This window comes from Podarcis muralis, chromosome 2 (assembly GCF_964188315.1).
Source record: "Podarcis muralis chromosome 2, rPodMur119.hap1.1, whole genome shotgun sequence".
Lineage (NCBI taxonomy): Eukaryota > Metazoa > Chordata > Lepidosauria > Squamata > Lacertidae > Podarcis > Podarcis muralis.
In genome coordinates, this window is record NC_135656.1 from 17,372,023 (window position 1) to 17,389,979 (window position 17,957).

At 46.3% G+C, this 17,957-nt stretch overlaps 1 protein-coding gene across 4 annotated transcripts in view; it reads right to left on the reverse strand.

Moving 5' to 3' along the window:
- The window catches only part of CA10 (carbonic anhydrase 10), a 342,227-nt gene extending 325,886 nt beyond the window's left edge, over nt 1-16,341 (reverse strand). The window contains exons 1-2 of one of the 4 annotated variants that reach the window (XM_077923947.1): nt 15,802-16,341; nt 14,187-14,685 (exon numbers count right to left, since the gene is read on the reverse strand). In XM_077923947.1, the coding sequence (XP_077780073.1) occupies nt 14,187-14,247 (61 nt within the window). In that variant the 5' untranslated portion in view covers nt 14,248-14,685; nt 15,802-16,341. Of the gene's footprint in view, nt 1-14,186; nt 14,686-15,464; nt 15,482-15,664; nt 15,684-15,771 lie in introns of those variants that run through there. The other 3 variants (XM_028711158.2, XM_077923948.1, XM_077923949.1) reach the window with 3 other exon arrangements.
- Nucleotides 16,342-17,957: the final 1,616 nt, after the last annotated feature.

Sequence of the window (17,957 nt, forward strand, 5' to 3'; positions counted from 1 at the left end):
AGTATCTCGGGTTGAGAACTTTGCCCCAGGATGAGAATGGAAATCGCACACTGGCAGCGTGGTGGTGGCAGTGGAAGGCCCCATTAACAAAAGCATGCCTCAGGTTAAGAACGGTTTCGGGTTAAGAATGGACCTCTTAAGTTCGTAACCCGAGGTACCACTGTACCACTAACAATAATAAATACATTTCTGTCCTAGAGTTTTCTACTAGTTCTTACTCATGTTGTCTCGCTTTCATTGTCACACCTTAATGTGGGTCGTTTTTTTTCTTTTTTTACGGGGTTTGTGTGTGTTTTTAACAAAAGCTGCAACTGACAATTTATGACTACTGTGCTTTTGACATTGAGAAGGTTCTGCAAGGAGGCACAGTGGCGCAGAAACAAAAGAAGGAGTTCCATTCAGATGAATGTACAGCTGAATACACCTGAAAATGCAGCCTGTGAATAAGATACAGAGTGAAGCATTTTAGCAGACACAATGGACTCTGTTCTAATCCATGAACCAGACCTCTCAATACTTTTCAGTCATAGTTTTATGTTCCATCTCAATCTCCCAACCTTCCATCACAGTCTAGCTCAACTATTCTTAACTAGAGCCATGGGCTGCCATACACCCCCCAGGGAATATATAAAAATCAGGAGCGGATTCAGAACTTTTTTTTGGGGGGGGGGTGATCTGAATTTCAGAAAGCCCCTTCTCTTTTGTGATGGCTTGTGATAGCTTGAAGGGAAGAGTTGTCGTTCATCTCTAACCCAGCAATTAAATTACTAGAACAAACAGGGATGCCTCCTTCTCCTCACTTGGGGGTGGAGGGGGGGGGGGGAGCAGCGCAAACTAACACTCTACCTATTTACAATGAGACTAAGTATGTTGTGATGAGCTTGGCTTGAGCAGCTTGGGTTTCATGGCCCAAGCTGTCTGCAAATATCAAACCTAACATTAGGGAGTTGGCAAATGGCCATCAGCTGCAAAGGTTTCAATGAATGCATGCCTGAGATTTGTGCGTTCTATGCATATTTCATGGGATGCAAGTGGCGCTGTGGGTTAAACCACAGAGCCTAGGGCTTGCTGATCAGAAGGTCGGCAGTTCGAATCCCCACGACAGGGTGAGCTCCCGTTGCTTGGTCCCTACTCCTGCCAACCTAGCAGTTTTAAAGCACATCAAAGTGCAAGCAGAGAAATAGATACCGCTCCAGTGGGAAGGTAAACGGTGTTTCTGTGCACTGCTCTGGTTCGCCAGAAGCAGCTTAGTCATGCTGGCCACATGACCCAGAAGCTGTACTCCGGCTCCCTCGGCCATTAAAGCGAGAGGAGCGCCGCAACCCCAGAGTCATCCATGACTGGACCTAACGGTCAGGGGTCCCTTTACCTTTATGCATATATCATAAATATAGCCACATATCACAGAACATCCAAGTGTCCCTATTTTCCAGGGATGGTCTCAGATTTAAAGAAGCCATTCTGGTTTCTGATTTGATCGCAAGATGTCCCACTTTTCCTTAGGACGTCCCTATTTTCATCAGAGAAATGTTGGAGGGTGTGCGTATCAGAATAAAGTTTCCTTGCCCAAAATGCTACTTTTTTGTTCTGTTTTTGTTTTGTTTTTTGTTACTAAGCAAATGAGGCTGGCTTGGCTCTAGAGTGGTTTTCATAGGGCTCCATGGGATGAAGTGTGGGACAAATCAAAGGGGAGGCTATTGAAGATGGTGCAGAGTGCTGCTGGGAAAAGGACTGGCATTCAGTGGCGTAGCGTGGGGGTGCAGGGGGGGCCGGCCGCACTGGGTGCAACATCTGGGGTTAGGGCAAATCCACAGGTTAGGGGGCGCAAATCCACGGGTTAGGGGGCACAAATCCACGGGTTAGGGGGCGCAAATTACTTGCCTTGCCCCGGGTGCTGACAACCCACGCTACGCCACTGCTGGCATTCTCCACCCCCATCAAATCTGACCTGCCTTTGCACAATAGCAGCATCAATCACCATTGTCCAAAATGTAAAATTACTGGCTCGAACATCACAGTAGCTGTTAAGGTCATTTCTAATAAAACTATTAGCATGTGATCCCCTTGGCCTAGCAGAGTACAGCTCTGATTACTGAGCAAAAGTACCAAGGCGTCTTAGTGTGCAATAGCCAGAGCAGAGAATTTAGCCTCTAATGATCCTGCTGATCCCTATCAACAGAAGGATACACAGCAGATTTATTTTTTCCTCTCTGAGAAGCACTTAAAACTCTCGGGTCCACTATCTCCTTCTGAGCCATGCAAAAGGCAGATCAAGGCCCAAGTCAGAGGCTGTCAAGAACTGCTCCCCACCCAAAGGTATGAAAAGGTAACCATCAGTATGACACGTTTTCAGACCCACCAAGTGTCCCTGTTTTTTATAGACAGTCCTGGATTCACAGAAGCTGTCCCGGTTTCTGATTTGATCCCAGAACGTCCCGCTTTTTCTTAGGGTGTCCCTATTTTCATCAGAGAAATGTTGGAGGGTATGGAGTTTTGTGACCCCTGAGCCAAGGAGATAAGTAACTTTCCAACCTTTGGAAGACATCTGAAGGCATGTCTATATAAGTATAAGGAATAAGGTATAAGTATAAGTATAAGTATAAGGTATAAGGAAGTTTTTACAATGTTTAATGTTTTATTATATTTTGATATACTGTATGTTGGAAGCCTCCAATATGGCTGGAGCAACCCAGTCAGGTGGGTGGGGTAATAATAATAATAATAATAATAATAATAATAATAGTCCCTATTTCCATTGGAGAAATGTTGGAGGGTATGGGTTTTGAAGTTCTGCCTTAGAAATAAGTCATACCATCTAGCTTTGGTAGCAACCGGGCACCCAGCATATTCTACAGGACGAGCACAAGTTCATCTGCTGCTAACCTTCCAAACATGGACAAGGAAGAATAAAGATGGACTTTTCCCAGTAGTGATGTATGGAAGTGAGAGCTGGACCTTAAAGAAGGCTGATCGCCGAATAATTGATGCTTTTGAATTATGGTGCTGGAGGAGACTCCCATGGACTGCAAGAAGATCAAACCTATCCATTCTTAAGGAAATCAGCCCTGAGTGCTCACTGGAAGGACAGATCATGAAGCTGAGGCTCCAATACTTTGGCCACCTCATGAGAAGAGAAGACTCCCTGGAGAAGACACTGATGTTGGGAAAGATTGAGGGCACAAGGAGAAGGGGACGACAGAGGAAGAGAGGGTTGGACAGTTTTCTCAAAGCTACCAGCATGAGCTTAACCAAACTGCGGGAGGCAGTGGAAGACAGGAGTGCCTGGCATGCTCTGGTCCACGGGGTCACAAAGAGTTGGACACGACTAAACAACTAAACAACAACAACAAAGGGACTAGCAGTAAGCACAGAGGAAATACATTAGGACAGCAATAAAAAGCCTTACATGTAAGAATCAGGAGCAAGACACTGATGCAAAAAGCAACTTTTTTTGCACACACTCTCATGGTGTTTCTTTTATGCATCTGTTACATTTCTACCGGGCATCCCATTCACACAGGTCACACATGCAAAAGATTTCTGCTTGCACTGGTCTCTCAGATGTTCACAGTGCTTGTGGAAATGGCTAGGTGCCCAGCAGCCTGCATGGATATCAGAATCCCCACTACTGATATGGGGAATGTCTAAGGAACTGTCAGGCAGCGGAAGAACCAACTCCCATGGCAGGTTGCCAGGAACGGACGAGACAAGGAAAAGTCCCATCAGCTTTTATTCAATATTCACAGAGAGAGGCTCAGGAATGCAGCCTCTCAGAATAATGGTGTTGTCCTGAGTGACTCTCCATCCCCTTTTTCTCCCACTTCCTCATTCATCATCTCCTCTATGGATGGTGCTGAGGACCCTTTGCTTCTCAGCCCTTTGCTCTCCTACTTTCAAGGCCCGCCGTCTTCTGGGAGAGAAGGGGGGGGTCTGGAATGCTTTCTAAATACACTGTGTCCATCAGCTGTTGCCCTCCTGGTGAGTCCTCCTCTTCTTCCTCCTCTCCCATTATTTCCCAGCTTCCCCCCTCATCTGCCTCTGAGCTGTGACCTCCCTCAAACCCCTGTTGTAATTCTGAACTGTCTTCTTCTTCTCTGGAAGGGTCAGGCTGGGGAGGCGGTCTCCACCATTCTTCCTCTGCCCAGTCCCTGACAGGAACACATGAACTTGCCAGTTTCAGGAAAACCACTACCCTTCCAAATAATAACTGCCGAATTCACTGTGGACATGCTCTGTGGGAGGGCAGAAAAGCTTTTAGCAATTAAAAAAAAAATGTTGAAGGATGGAAATCACTTAACAAATCCTGCAAACCGAAATCCTGTGCAAGAAAAAAACGTCCACTTGCCCAATGGGGCTCAATCCCCTCTCCTCCCTCCACCCCACGTGCACCCCCAAATTCGCTTGTGGGGGCGAGAGAATCCCCAGAACAGTGCACAGAGGGAGGGGAGGGGAGTGGGGATAATTCCATCTGGCAAGCTGATATGCTTGTGCAGGCAAAACTTTTGCAATAGTGTGACATTGAATTCCACCCTAAGAGTTATTTATTATCAGCAGCTTGCAGAAAGCCACATCTGACCATGTGTGGTAAGCATTGCATTCAGACAGCTAGGCAAAGAAGTGTTCAAAATGTCAGCTGTTTACTTCTTTGGGTTCATGGCTGACACAGGCAGACAGGCAAGCTCAGACAGACAGACAGAACTAGCTAGTAATTCCTGAAGACCCTAATGGCTCTGAGCTGTACTGTAGAATATTGAGAACCTGCTGCCCTCCCAAGGTTGCTGGACTCCAACTCCCATAAGTCCCAGACAACATAAACACTATCCAGGGATGATGGGAGTTGCAGTCCAACAATATCCAGAGGACCATGGGTTAGCCATCCCTAATCTGGGGCAAAACTAGGAATAAATCATTTTCATTTTATTTTACTGAAAATACATGTATTCTTCTCATTAGCTGACTAAGAGAACTCTGCCACCAAGTAGTCGTCAAACCCGACTAAGGCTCCTGTAAGATAGTGTTCTTAAAACAAATTTGTCTTTAAGGTCTGAAGTGGTAATTTAATTAAGAGTATGATTATAAGACGAAACTCAAAAATAGTTAACAAGAGAAAGATCTTGTCGTCTTGCGAGACACCAGCTGAGATAGCCTTTAGCCTCTGGTTTAGCCATCTGATAAAAATAATTCCAATAGAGAATGCACACCATAATTAAACTATCCTTCTGTAACATATCCCCAACAGCTAAAAATATGGAGATTTCGGCAATTAAAGGGCTCGTTCCACAGATGCTGTCCAGACAATGTGATACATGGATGCCCAGGTGACGTGGGCAGTGCAGCTCTGAGAAACTCCCAAGAATACTTATAAGAAGCAGGATTTTGTCCGGTTACAACCCACTTTAGATACTTAGAACCCTAAAGTGCAGCAGTCTTCTTCAGCCCCACTTCCTCCTAGCCTTGCTGTGTTGAGCAGCAAGGTCTGAAGGGGGCATGTAAGTATGTTTGCCTGAATGTACCTTCAAGCTTCCCCACAATGCAGAATCTTAATCACACAGGTTCCCAGTCATGGGAAGAATTGCCAGAAAAAATAAGGTAAAGGCAGTGTTTTTTTCTAAATAAAAAATGCTTAGGGGTACTCTCATTTTCCTACTCATATTGAAATACCGCAATGAGGCCAAACTTAGATTCACAATATGTTTATGGGTATGCGGACCCCTGCATCCCCCCAGAAAAAAGCACTGGGTAAAGGACCCCTGGACAGTTAAGTCCAGTCAAAGGCGCTCATCTCACTTTCAGGCCAAGGGAGCCGTGTTTGCCCACAGACAGCTTTTCTGGGTCATGTGGCCAGCATGACTAAACCGCTTCTGGCACAACGGGACACCGTGACGGAAACCAGAACGCACAGAAACACCATTTACTTTCCCGCCGCAGCGGTACCTATTTATCTACTTGCACTGGTGTGCTTTCAATCTGCTAGGTTGGCAGGAGCTGGGACAGAGCAACGGGAGCTCACCCCATCACAGGGATTCGTACCACTGACCTTCTGATCGGCAAGCCCAAGAGGTTCAGTGGTTTAGACCACAGCGCCACCCATGTCCCGGTTCCTAGTCATGGGAAGAACTGTGAGTATGTTGAGGCAAACACACCCGCAACACCGTTTTAGATTTTACGGCTCAATGTGGTGAGGTTGAAGGAGCGAGGTGGCAAACAGGGCTCTGCACCGCCTACTTGCTTAGAACTTTAACACCCTTAGACAACTGGTGAGACAGATTCCTTCAGTACAGACAATAAGCATTTTAGGCACGTCCAATTGACCTGTGACCATTCCCAGAATTGGCTGGAAAAGGGGGCGGGGCAGGGCACGGATGAAGCAGGCTTAAACATGCTCAGGCCAGGAATGCAAGCCCCATACAAAACGGTTGTTACTTGTTATCTGGTTTTGGCAGAATGCCCCTCTCTATCTGCTCTACTGAAAGCAATGGAAGATGCAATAATTAAAGGGACACTCCCCCCTCCCCAAGGAATGGGTTTAGAGCAGGCACCCCCAACCTGCAACCCTCCAGATGTTTTGGCCTACAACTCCCATGATCCCTAGCTAACAGTGGTCAGGGGTGATGGGAATTGTAGTCCCAATTTTAGTCCAAATTGTAGTCCAAAACATCTGGAGGGCCGAAGGTTGGGGGTGTCTGGTTTAGAGTACTAGGCACATCAAGTTGATGGATTATGCCAAAATGGCCATAATGACCAGAAGAATCAGGAAGACCAAAATTTTAATATGGAATAGCGAAATTTTATAACTTATTTTAAAAACCATTGTAAAATTGTTAGTAGGATTGGAATAACACTTGCAGTTTAATGGTGGATTTTGGACATAATGGAGATGTAAAAGATTTCGATTATCATAAAAGATGCAGGAGGAAATGATTAACAATAGGACCAACAAAGGGAAGGATGGAAGTCCAAAAAAAACCTTGGAATCTTGTTTTTACGTTTGGATATGTGATTGTAAAATTTTAATGTGAAAAACCAAATAATTTTTTTAAAGAGCTGGAGTACTATGCACTTTCTGAGATGTTATCGTTATGAAGAACACTTGATTTGCAGCTTTTTATTATTATTGCACAAAGATGAAGTGAAAATTATTATAATTTTAAAATGAAGTGAATAAATAGAGGTAGTCAAATGAAACCTATTCATTTTGTTGTTGTCTTTTTGCTATCATCATCGCAATTATCAATCTCATTTTTATCCTGCCCTTCCTCTAACCAGTGATCCCAGGGTAGGTTATGTAACACAGAGAAACAAAACAATATGGCCCATCAATAAAACATTAAAAATGTAAGATTCATAAATATTTCATCCATCCCATCTCTGTAAATCCCAGTGACCTAGATATATTGAACTCCTACACCATTAAAAAGCCTGGAAGAAGAGATTCTGCAATCATAGATGCTTTCTTGATTGCCACTATAAATGCCTTATTCCCCATCCAAGGGGAATCCAAGGATTGCTGGAATGTGTAACATGAAAACTTTGCCAAGTGTGTGAAGAGGAAAGTTCTGTATGTGTGGCTTGTACTGTGCGCATGGGAAGAAATAAACATGGGTTGGCTACACACTGCACATATTGAAAAGCAGAATGTGGTATATACTATACCTGTCAACTGTCCCGATTTACCAGGACACCCTGGTAAATTACAGAAGCCATCCCGGAATCTGAATGGATCCTGGAATGCCCCGTTTTTGGTAACACAGGAGTTTTGTGCTGTATTTTCCTAGCTGTTTTCATGGATCATGCCACCACTGCTCAGGGGGCATAAACTGGGGCGATGTTCTAGCCTCATGTAGGAACAGAAGCCTGAATGTGCATAAAAGGTGTCCCCCACACCACACCCACTGGTGTGAATGAAATTTAGGGTGACATGGAAGTATATCGATCAAAAAGTCACAATTCTATGACACAAGAGGTAACAGAGCAAAAGGAACATTTAAGTCTTCATCAGGAAAGCCAATACAATAGACCCCATGTCTGAATACACCCTAGGCCTCTACTGCAACCACACCGTATTTCCAACACCTCTCCTCACTTATGATATGACCAGTGCTTTTTTCCCTGAGGGTACGCAGGGGTACGCATACCCATAAACATTTTGTGAATCTACGGGAGAAAAAACTATTTTATTTTATTTTTTAAAAAATTTGTTTCTTCTCTAGCACGGTGAATCGTCAGTTCCATTGCTACTCCCGATGGCGGCCTCATTTCCTGTCACGTTGTTTCCTGAGTCTCAGACGGAAGCGAGCGTTTAATGTGTGAAGCAGTGTGGAATGTGGATGTGTGTTGTTTTAATGATGAAAGTTTGACCTCGTTGAGAGGCAGTATTTCAATATGAGTAATGAATGTTCTTTGTACCTTTTTCTATTTACTGTATTTATTTTTCCCAATTTGAACTATAAAATGGTGATTTTATTGAGTCAAAATGAGAGTACCCCTAAACATTTTTTTAGGGGGGGGGGAAAGTACTGGATATGACAACAATTAAAAATCTGCTTTGGTTGTCCACAAAGACCTTCCAGTGACTAGTTTTGTTTTTCTTGATTTTCTTTGGTATGTCTAGTGTTGTTGTATTATGATATACTAGTGCTGCTGTTCTTTCTACATTTTAACAATAAAAGCTATTAATCAAAACAAACAAACAAACAAACAAACAAACAGAACATACAAGTTCTAATTAGAAAGAAAAGAATCCCTGCCTCCATCTTTCTCTATTGTAGTACAAAACCAAGTATAACATGAGTTTAAGTAGGTTGTGCATACTTTTGCTCCAAGAATTATTTTGCCATTGTGTAAACAAACTCTGCATTTTGGTACTACAATCCACAAAGCCATTTTACTCTATGACCACCATTTTGACTCAGTACATAAAAATGTATCATTTTCTTCTAATCCAAGAATCCAGCAATTCTTAATAACTACCCTGAACAAGGGAGCAGTAGAGATCCAGCATTATTTCCCCTATGGAGTGCAATGATCTCCAGATCAAAGATCCCAAATACCACACACCTGTGGATACAGGTGTAACATGAACATTAACATAAAGCATGATTAGGGACACATGCAGGCTTAATAACAGAGCACTACCCATGTGTCAACAATTTCAGATTTTACTTTAATGGTCAAAAATAAATTTACCACTAGGAAGGTGACCAGGCTTCAGATACTGCCACAGTGTTTCTCAAATTTGGGCTTCCAGCTGTTGTTGGACTACAACTCCCATCATCCCTGACCACTCATCCTATTAGCTGGGGATGATGGGAGTTGTAGTCCAACAACAGATAGAGACCCAACACTAAATCACCGTTTAGTGCAGCATGAATGAGCCAGGATGGGCTTCCATTCCCTTCCCTAATATAATTAGGAGGAGGAGACTAGAAGCATCTGCTTCTGGATTTAAACTAACCAACAAGGATAAACTGAAATTAATAATTATGGAAGCAAGCCATGGTGATAAGTTCATGGTTTCCAATCCTGTATTCAACTGCACATCACTTTGGATTCCACTTTGGTAGACTTAGTTGGTAGAATTAATGAACATGATTAATGGATGTGGTAAGTCAATCATGAAGCATCAGTTCATTTCTGAAATTGAGGTACTTCTGACCTGGAAGCTTCCATTTCTGAATCTCAGATACGAGTAACATCACTGTGGTTATTCAGTGGTGATAAAATACTCTGCACATGACAAGAGCCACTCTCTCCTTTATTCACAACAGGCTTGAAGGAAGCACTCTAGCAAGGCATGGCTTTGCGACTGAGGGCCCCAAAGAATGGCTTACACGTCAGACAGAAGTTTTTTTAGATGTGCAGAGACACAAACATGACCGCACCAAAGTAACACTTTAATGTTCTGGAGCATTCCTGAGATGTATTTCATTCTTGTATGCTTCCATCTCATGAATTTATCAACACCTCATCAACAATTTAGCGCACTGCTCATGATCCTTAAGACCAACTGATTTTCACACTTAATGGTGTCCGTCCAGATTGAGCACATAACAGTGTACCTAATTGTAACAGCAAGCTGTGTGGCAAATATTAGGTACTCTAGCCAGGAACTGCTTTTTACTGAGACACCATTGTCCAAAACAAAACATCTCACCAGAATGCCTGCCGCTCTGGTATGTTCGTAGTGCCTATCGCCAATGTTTAAAGCAGAGACTCTGTTGTTTTCCATCGCACCTGGCTGACTCCTTCCTAACGTTATGCAAACATTACCCAAGGCTTGTGCAAAATAAATGACAGCACAGAGAAATGTGTCAGCCATTATGTGATCGGGAGCATCCCACCTACAGCTGCAAATGTTGCTGCTAATTAATCTGTCGTGGCATTACACGGAAAAAGGGATTTGGGCCAAAGGAGCACAGAACACGTAATCCATATGCCTTTTACTCAGTGTCACGATTATCTGAAGGTCCCTGGGAGCGGCAGCCGGGTGGGATCTCATTTTAGCATCCTTGTTTTGACATCGTTTCCTTGGCACAACACTCAATTAATAATGCTTTACTGTAGCATCATTAGGGGGGCTGGAGACCGTGACAGCATCCGACTTCCGACTTTGGGTTTTCCACAGCACTCAGATGCCACATTTCAGATTATGGTGTTGTTGTTTTTTTAAATTGCCTATTCTGATAATCACTCAGGTCTTAGAAAATGACAGCTACAAGATGCAAAAAACCAACCACCACCCCTCCTGCCTTTTACCAGAAATAGAAAACATCCAGTTTCCACATAGCTGAAAGGTACACATTATTTCATGAGCAAAAAATAAATAAACACTGCCAAGCTTCCAATATAATGCAGAAATGAAGAACACCACAATTTATCCACTTCTCGCTATCAAAACCACTTCTGTCTAATGTAAACCGTGCCAACACTTCAGTAACTAAAACCCTGGCGTTAACTGAATTACCTGTGTGACTCGATGAGAAATGTTAAGCAGCCAGGGATTGGCAAAATGATAATGAACACATTTTGTTCCCCCATATGGAGCACCCTTAACACACCTTCTGAATTTAAGTGGTCTGCCACAACACTTCAGGTACCACTAATTTCCATTGCAGAGCCCGCCCACCCCCCTTTGCTAGGAAGGCTGTTAGCAGAAAACTGCTACAATGCTAATTTCAATTATGTAAAGGAAAAAAGAATGTTTACCCAGATTACTTGCAGTGTAATGGCCATGATTAAATGGCTATTACATTGTAGCCAAAGGTTCTCCAAGCCTATTCCTAGGCTCTTAAAACATATTTTTATGACAAACATGGTCAAAAAGCCCAGACTGCTATGTTTAGCTGATTTGCCACAATATCATTCCAATGGGACCTTCCCCATGCATGGAAACATGCCTACATGCCTATGAAGGTAAAAGCACAAATCCTGTCACTAATGCTGAATCCTATCCACCAACAGAACAAGCAAGCAGCCAAAACAAGCAGCACACTCTACCGTTCTAACCTACCAAAGGGGGGGGGATTGATTTCAATGTTTCCGCTGGCAAATGTACATTTCCCCTCATTTTAGACATTGCTACAGATATTTAAACCTTTAGGAATATATTCATTTCCTTCCAGTTACCTATACTGAACACCTGATATATATATACAGAGAGAAAGAGAGAGAGAGGGAAAGAGAGAGGGTTTCATTCATTCATTAAGTTGTCAATGGTGAAAAAATTCATAGCAGGATTCATTCTATGCTCTAACACTTCTTCCGTTACCCAGCCGTGTCAATAAAGCTACCAACACACACACAATTTGAGTCAAGTAGAAAAGATGGCTATCAAAGGATGCTCTCATACCCTGGACCATATGACAAAACAGGTATGTGCATCTCATGCACAAAATATCAGTTTGCTATTTGGACTTAGTGTGGTGTTGTTTTTACTTTTTCTTTCCTTCTTTGCCACGCTGGCATTTGGGTTTTTTTTTCCCATTTCCACCAGGCCTATCCAGACTTCTTCTTCTTTCTTTATTTTTTAATCCAAGCCCCTATTTGAAAAAGAAGCATAGGATGAACCAGTTGTTCACCCCTCCCACCCTAGTCACCACCACCAAATCCCTGGGGTTGAAACCTTCAAGGTAAGATTTATTTGGCTTTGATGCAACTTAATAAAGCCCTCCAGATGGAAGACTTGGGCACAGGCGGCGTGAGCCACAAGCGGGAGACAGCAGCACTGGCAGACCTACAAGAATGCTCATGAATAGATGGGGCTCCCAGTGGGTACGCAACTCCTTGCCCTCTCACGTGTGGGGAAGCAGGAGAAAAAATCAAGCTTGCTCACTGGCGCATTCGTTTTTGCACCAACTATTACATCAGGTAGCTTTTGAAAAAAATAGTGAGAGTGTGGATGGTTGCAGAGCTTTCCCTCCCTTCTTCCTCGCTATAGCAGGTCTTGGCCCAGCCAGTAGGGGGTGGTATTGCAGTGTGCCCACCACCACCACCACCACCACCACCTCCCCTTGCAGCAGCACCTTGGCTTAGAGCAACAGCAGAAGAAGATGGTGGAGAGGGTTTCCGACCTGATGTCGCACACTGCCTGCTGCGATTGCAAAATGGAAAAGGTTGGGGGGTCTTCGACAGAAAAGCAATTGAGAAGGGAAAGCCCTGCACCTCTCCAAACGAGGCTAGGAGGGAAAAGGGGACAGCACTGGTGCATGAGGTGAGAAATTGCCAAGGAGCACAGAGCAGCTGCTGTTGTGAGGCGATTTCCTGAGGGGGGCTTTGGATGCTTCTGCAGAATGAAGAGGAGGGGAAACCGAGAGCGAGCGAGGGCTGGGAATTTATCTTCCCACCTCCTCCACCATGCAAAAGTTATTAGAACTGAGAATTCCGAGAGGCTCTGAACACAAGCGTTCCAAACCGAGAACATGGCAACTCGGCAAGGTTGGCCAGCGAGGCAATGGATCATTGTGTGAGATCAGCCTCAGATGACACCACACTGGAGGAGGGCTGCCAGGGCAAGGCAAGAGCCAAGCGTAGCTGATCAGATTATAAGGGGGGGGGGGAGAGTGGAGGAGTGGAGGAAAACCAAATAAGATGGAAGTTGAAAGGCTCGCAGTTTCCAGAGCACAGCGGGTGGCTAACTTCAAAAAAATGGGGGCTGCCAAATCCTAGCCCTGCCAAACAGCATGGAGGAGCAGATATCTGGTTCAAGCCAAGAAGTATGAGACAGCGGGGAGGGCTATGTTTTCACTGGCTTGGCAGAAGAGGGCCTCCCCCAGGGGCTTTCATGCCTGCTCCAGCCGCTGCTTCACCTCTGCTTACAAGCTGGAGGGCAAAGGCATATGCCTTCAGAGAAGGGAATCAGCAGCCAAGATGCCCCGCAGGGGAGCAGGGGGGTGTTTGAAGTGCCCCAAACATCAGATCCTCCTCCCCTATTGCTCTCTCTGGCTGGGGCGTTAATTATTCCAGCGCGAGTGACGTGACAAATTAAACGAGGCGGCCAAGGCTTCTGAAGTAGAAAGAGCATGTCTTCTACCAAGAATAAATTGCTGTAATCCTAAACGTCAGGCGCCAGGCCGTGGCTGGTCATTAATTGGGCAGGATCTTTTTGACAACTGGAATTACCTGCAAAAACAGAACAAAACAAAACAAAAAACAGAGGAGGGGAGAATGACGGAAGGCCAATGAGCACAGCGTTAGATGCCCAGCCAAAAGGAGGCGAGGTGTCAGGAACCTCTTAGGAAGAATTTGGGCTGCGGAGGGGGGGTGGTGGGGGAGAGAGAGAGAGGTGTACAGCATCTCCAATCAGAAACCAATGCTATGGAAACCCTGAAATGTCCCAGAAAACAGAGCTGCCCTCCCACAGCAAGAAGTTGAGCAACTTTCAAAAGCCACAACACATTCAAGATTAATGAAGCAGAGCAGTGCATTTATTTCAGCCAACACACAAGCCTAGTAGATAAGAGGGATTGGGGCTGGGAGCTCAAACACCACTGCGTTTCTTTATTACAACCCATGCACAGAGACCCAAATAAAACAACAGGGACAGACGCTCTTGGGAGGGGGGGGGGGTGCGCGATTCCGCACACTTTTAAAATCAAGGCAACGCTGTTAATTTCAAAACGTATACTGCTTTGCACGTAATTGGGAGGGGAGGGGGAAAGGGAAGCCGCTCGTTCTGTTTTGCTGCGTACCTGAAATGCAGATGATGAAATTGGCTTGCAGAAGAAAGAGCACCTCCCAAACAATTTCCATCCTCCGATTCTCATGCCAAGTGCATCCCTCGGCGAAGAAAAACAAGGATCAATATCGCAGTTTGGACGGACCCAGAAAACCCCCTTTCGGACTCGCAGCCTGTATTCCCCAGATGTGCTGACACATGTCCGAGCTCTCCCTCCACACAGCTCAAGCGAGATCCCTTCTCTTCCTTCGCCCTCCAGCAAAGACCAAGGAGCCAACCGCCGGCACCAGCTTCTTCTTCTTCTCCTTCCTCCAGGAGAGCGAGAAAAATCCACCAGATCTCCCAACAAGACATAGACGGGGGGAAAGCCCGACCGCTGCTCCCCGCTCCGGAAAGTCTCTCTCAATTCCAGGGGACCCGAACTGCCAAGTTGTCCCCGAACTCTGCACGCCTCACTGGGGCATCACCACGGCAATCACACCATCCCGGCGCCTTCCTCTCCAGCTCTCTCACTACAAAATGATCACATGGAGATTAATATACACATTGCAACGGATTTTAAGCTTTTCGCATGGTTATTTCACCTACATCTAAACCAAGGAGAGAGGGCGAGGGAGAGAGGGAGGGAGGGAGGACAAAATACCAAGCGCAGGTTTCCTTGCCAAAAGAAAAAAAACAACCCAAAAACCCCACAGCTCAAGCTCCCGTTAATTCTCCAGCAAAGCAACGGAGATTTTCCGCAATGCAACTGCAGGGGTCGTTCTTCCCTCGCCTACAGATATTTCTCCCTCCCTTCTCTCCATTTCTCCCCCTTCCTTTCTTGCAAAGCTATTGGGGAGAATTCATAGTGGAAGCAAGCAAATAAATAAATAAATAAATAACTGCGGAGCCAAGCCTCTCTTCTCTTCCTCCCCCCCCCCCGCAAACACACACACACACACACACACACTCATTCCCAGTCTTTACTTGGCACTTTTAACCACTTGATTAGTTTATTGGGGTTAATGAAATCAGCAAAGCGTCCAAAAATTAAGGCGGGGGAGAGGGGGCGCGCGCGGGGAGGAATGGCTGTTTTTCTTATATTTAATTTAAACATCAACTGTACACACAAGAGAGGCTCTCCGCTTCTTTAACTGGCTTAAGTGCACACTGGTTTCCCTCCTCCCGGACCCAAGCCCCCTGTTTACAAGAGCGAACCTCGATAACCCAGAAAATATGCAACGCCCTTTTTTTTTCTCTCTCTCCCCTTCCGAAATCTGCATGCAGATAAATAAATAAATAAAACGATTACCCATCGCGCGAAAACCGAAGAGAAACTGCTAAGAGAGTTCGCAAAAGTAGCAGTTGCCTGAGCGGACCCCCGCGGTAACACAGTGCAATCCCAATGCGTGTCTTACTCGGGAGTAAGCCCCATCGAGTTCGGTGTGGGACTCAGCACTCCAATGTAAGGGAGTACAAGCTTGCAGCCCTTTAAGGCTTAAACGCACTTACCTCGGAGTAAGTCCCACCGAACTCAACGGGGCTTGCTCCTGAGTAGACCTGTGTCGCGTTACGCGGCCATTCATTAATATCTCCGCGGCGCGCGGTTGCATACTTACCCCTCCCCAAAGCTCCCGTTTCCCCTTCACCTCATATGGGACGCGGGCATCATTCCTCTTTCAGTTTTCCTGCAGTGCCCTCACCACACATACGAAAAATAGCGAGGACCCAGCGGCTGCCAGGCAGCCCCTTCGCTTTGGGTACAAAAATAAAATGAAACCACACTTTCACGGCGATTTTCTCGTGGGGATTCTCGCTGCCTTTCCCCTCCGAGTCCAGGGAACCGCGCGCTCCGGGCTCCAAAGCGCCCGAGCCAGCCTCCGGCACTCCGCCAGCTCAATGTGCAGCCAAGGCAGGGACCGAGGCGCAAGGCAGAGGCGCGCGGGGACGCGAGCGCTCCGCTACGGGAGGCGGCGCGTGTGGCTCAAAAACCAAGCGGCGGCAGCAGCAGCAACGGCGGCTGCAGCGGCCATCCCAGGTAGCCTTGGCTCTTGACTGCAGCCCAAGCTGCAATCCCGGCTCTTTCTGGGGACCTGGGATTGAGGGCGAGCCAGGGAAAGCGCAGCGGAGGAGCAAGCAATCCCTAGCTGCAAAGGAAGGAGGCGGCTCGTTCCGTGCGCAAAGCACCCAGGCGTTGTTCTCGGGGCAAGCTTTCTTTCTCAGTTCTTTGGGCCATTGCAGGTTTGTTTGTTTGTTTTGTTTTTACACACTACATTAAAGCGGAGGCAGGTTAATGGCGGAGGGGCGTCAGAGCCCCAGAAAGAAGCTGGAGGGGACCAGAAAAGCAGGGCAACTTTCAAAGCGCACAGACGGCCCCAGGCGGTTTAAGGGCGCATCAAGGCGATGTTCTCCCTCTCTTGGGTAGGTAACCGGAAGTAGCAGAAGTGCTGCTGGCTACCTCGAAAAGTAGGGTTGGGTGTGTGGAAGACCACCAGCGCTCAAAGGCTGCCTGCGTTTAATTCAAATGCTTAAGGGGGGGGGGGGAGGAGGAACGGAACGCCCAGTTCCAGGTAACATGCGCACGGATGCTTGGCACGTAGCCGCTCAGGAGCGAGCTTCACTGAGTTGCATCATCAGGTAAAACACCAGGCAACAGTGGCGTAGCGTGGGGGGTGCAGGGGGGGCCGGCCGCACCGGGCGCAACATCTGGGGTTAGGGCAAATCCACAGGTTAGGGGGCGCAAATCCACGGGTTAGGGGGCGCAAATTACTTGTCTTGCCCCGGGTGCTGACAACCCACGCTACGCCACTGCTAGGCAAGTCTGCATAAGACTTACAGCGCAATCGTGAGCATGTTTACTTGGGACCGAGCCCCTCAATGGGACGTAAAGGTAAAGGGACCCCTGACCGTTAGGTCCAGTCGTGACCGACTCTGAGGTTGCGGCGCTCATCTTGCTTTATTGGCCGAGGGAGCCGGCGTACAGCTTCCAGGTCATGTGGCCAGCATGACGAAGCAGCACACGGAAACGCTGTTTACCTTCCCGCCGGAGCGATACCTATTTATGTACTTGCACTTTGACATGCTTTCAAACTGCTAGGTTGGCAGGAGCAGGGATCGAGCAACGGGAGCTCACCCCGTCGCGGGGATTTGAACCGCTAACCTTCTGATCGGCAAGCCCTAGGCTCTGTGGTTTCACCCACAGTGCCACTTGCCCCTGGGTATATTTACAGGTGGCACCCTGTAAGTATGGGTGCTGGTGGCACCCATAGGTACAGGGAGGGGGTGGGGCTAGCCAGGTATTTTTTGCCCTGGGTGAAGCCTCCAGAAGGGTGCCATTGAGGCTCCCAGCAAATGCATGTTTGTGTGTGTGCCAAACTGGGTCTTTGACCCAGGTGAAATAAAGCCTAGTTTCGCCCCTGCCTTAGGCATGCCCCAATGGATGTGCAGATGCCAAAGGCAATAAAAACTGCTAGCCCATTTGCACAGCTAAGCTAAGCGGGGTCCAATTAGATGGGGGAGTTCAGGTTGAGATTACTGAATGGAAGGGGGTTGGACCATGGGCGTGGCCTGGGGGACAGTGGGGTACAGCTGCCCCCCCCCCTTAAGTAAATAAATAAGAATACTTAAAGTAGAAATAATCAGAATATTTGAAATGGAAATGCTCACGGAGGTAACTTGGATGATGACTCATTTATCGCATGGAAGGTATTCCCCGATGTTAATTTTTTATTTAACTTCCGAGTTTTCAAACGGCTGAAGATTTTGACAGATTTTTCTGAGCTCTTGGGTTTGAAAGAAATTTAAA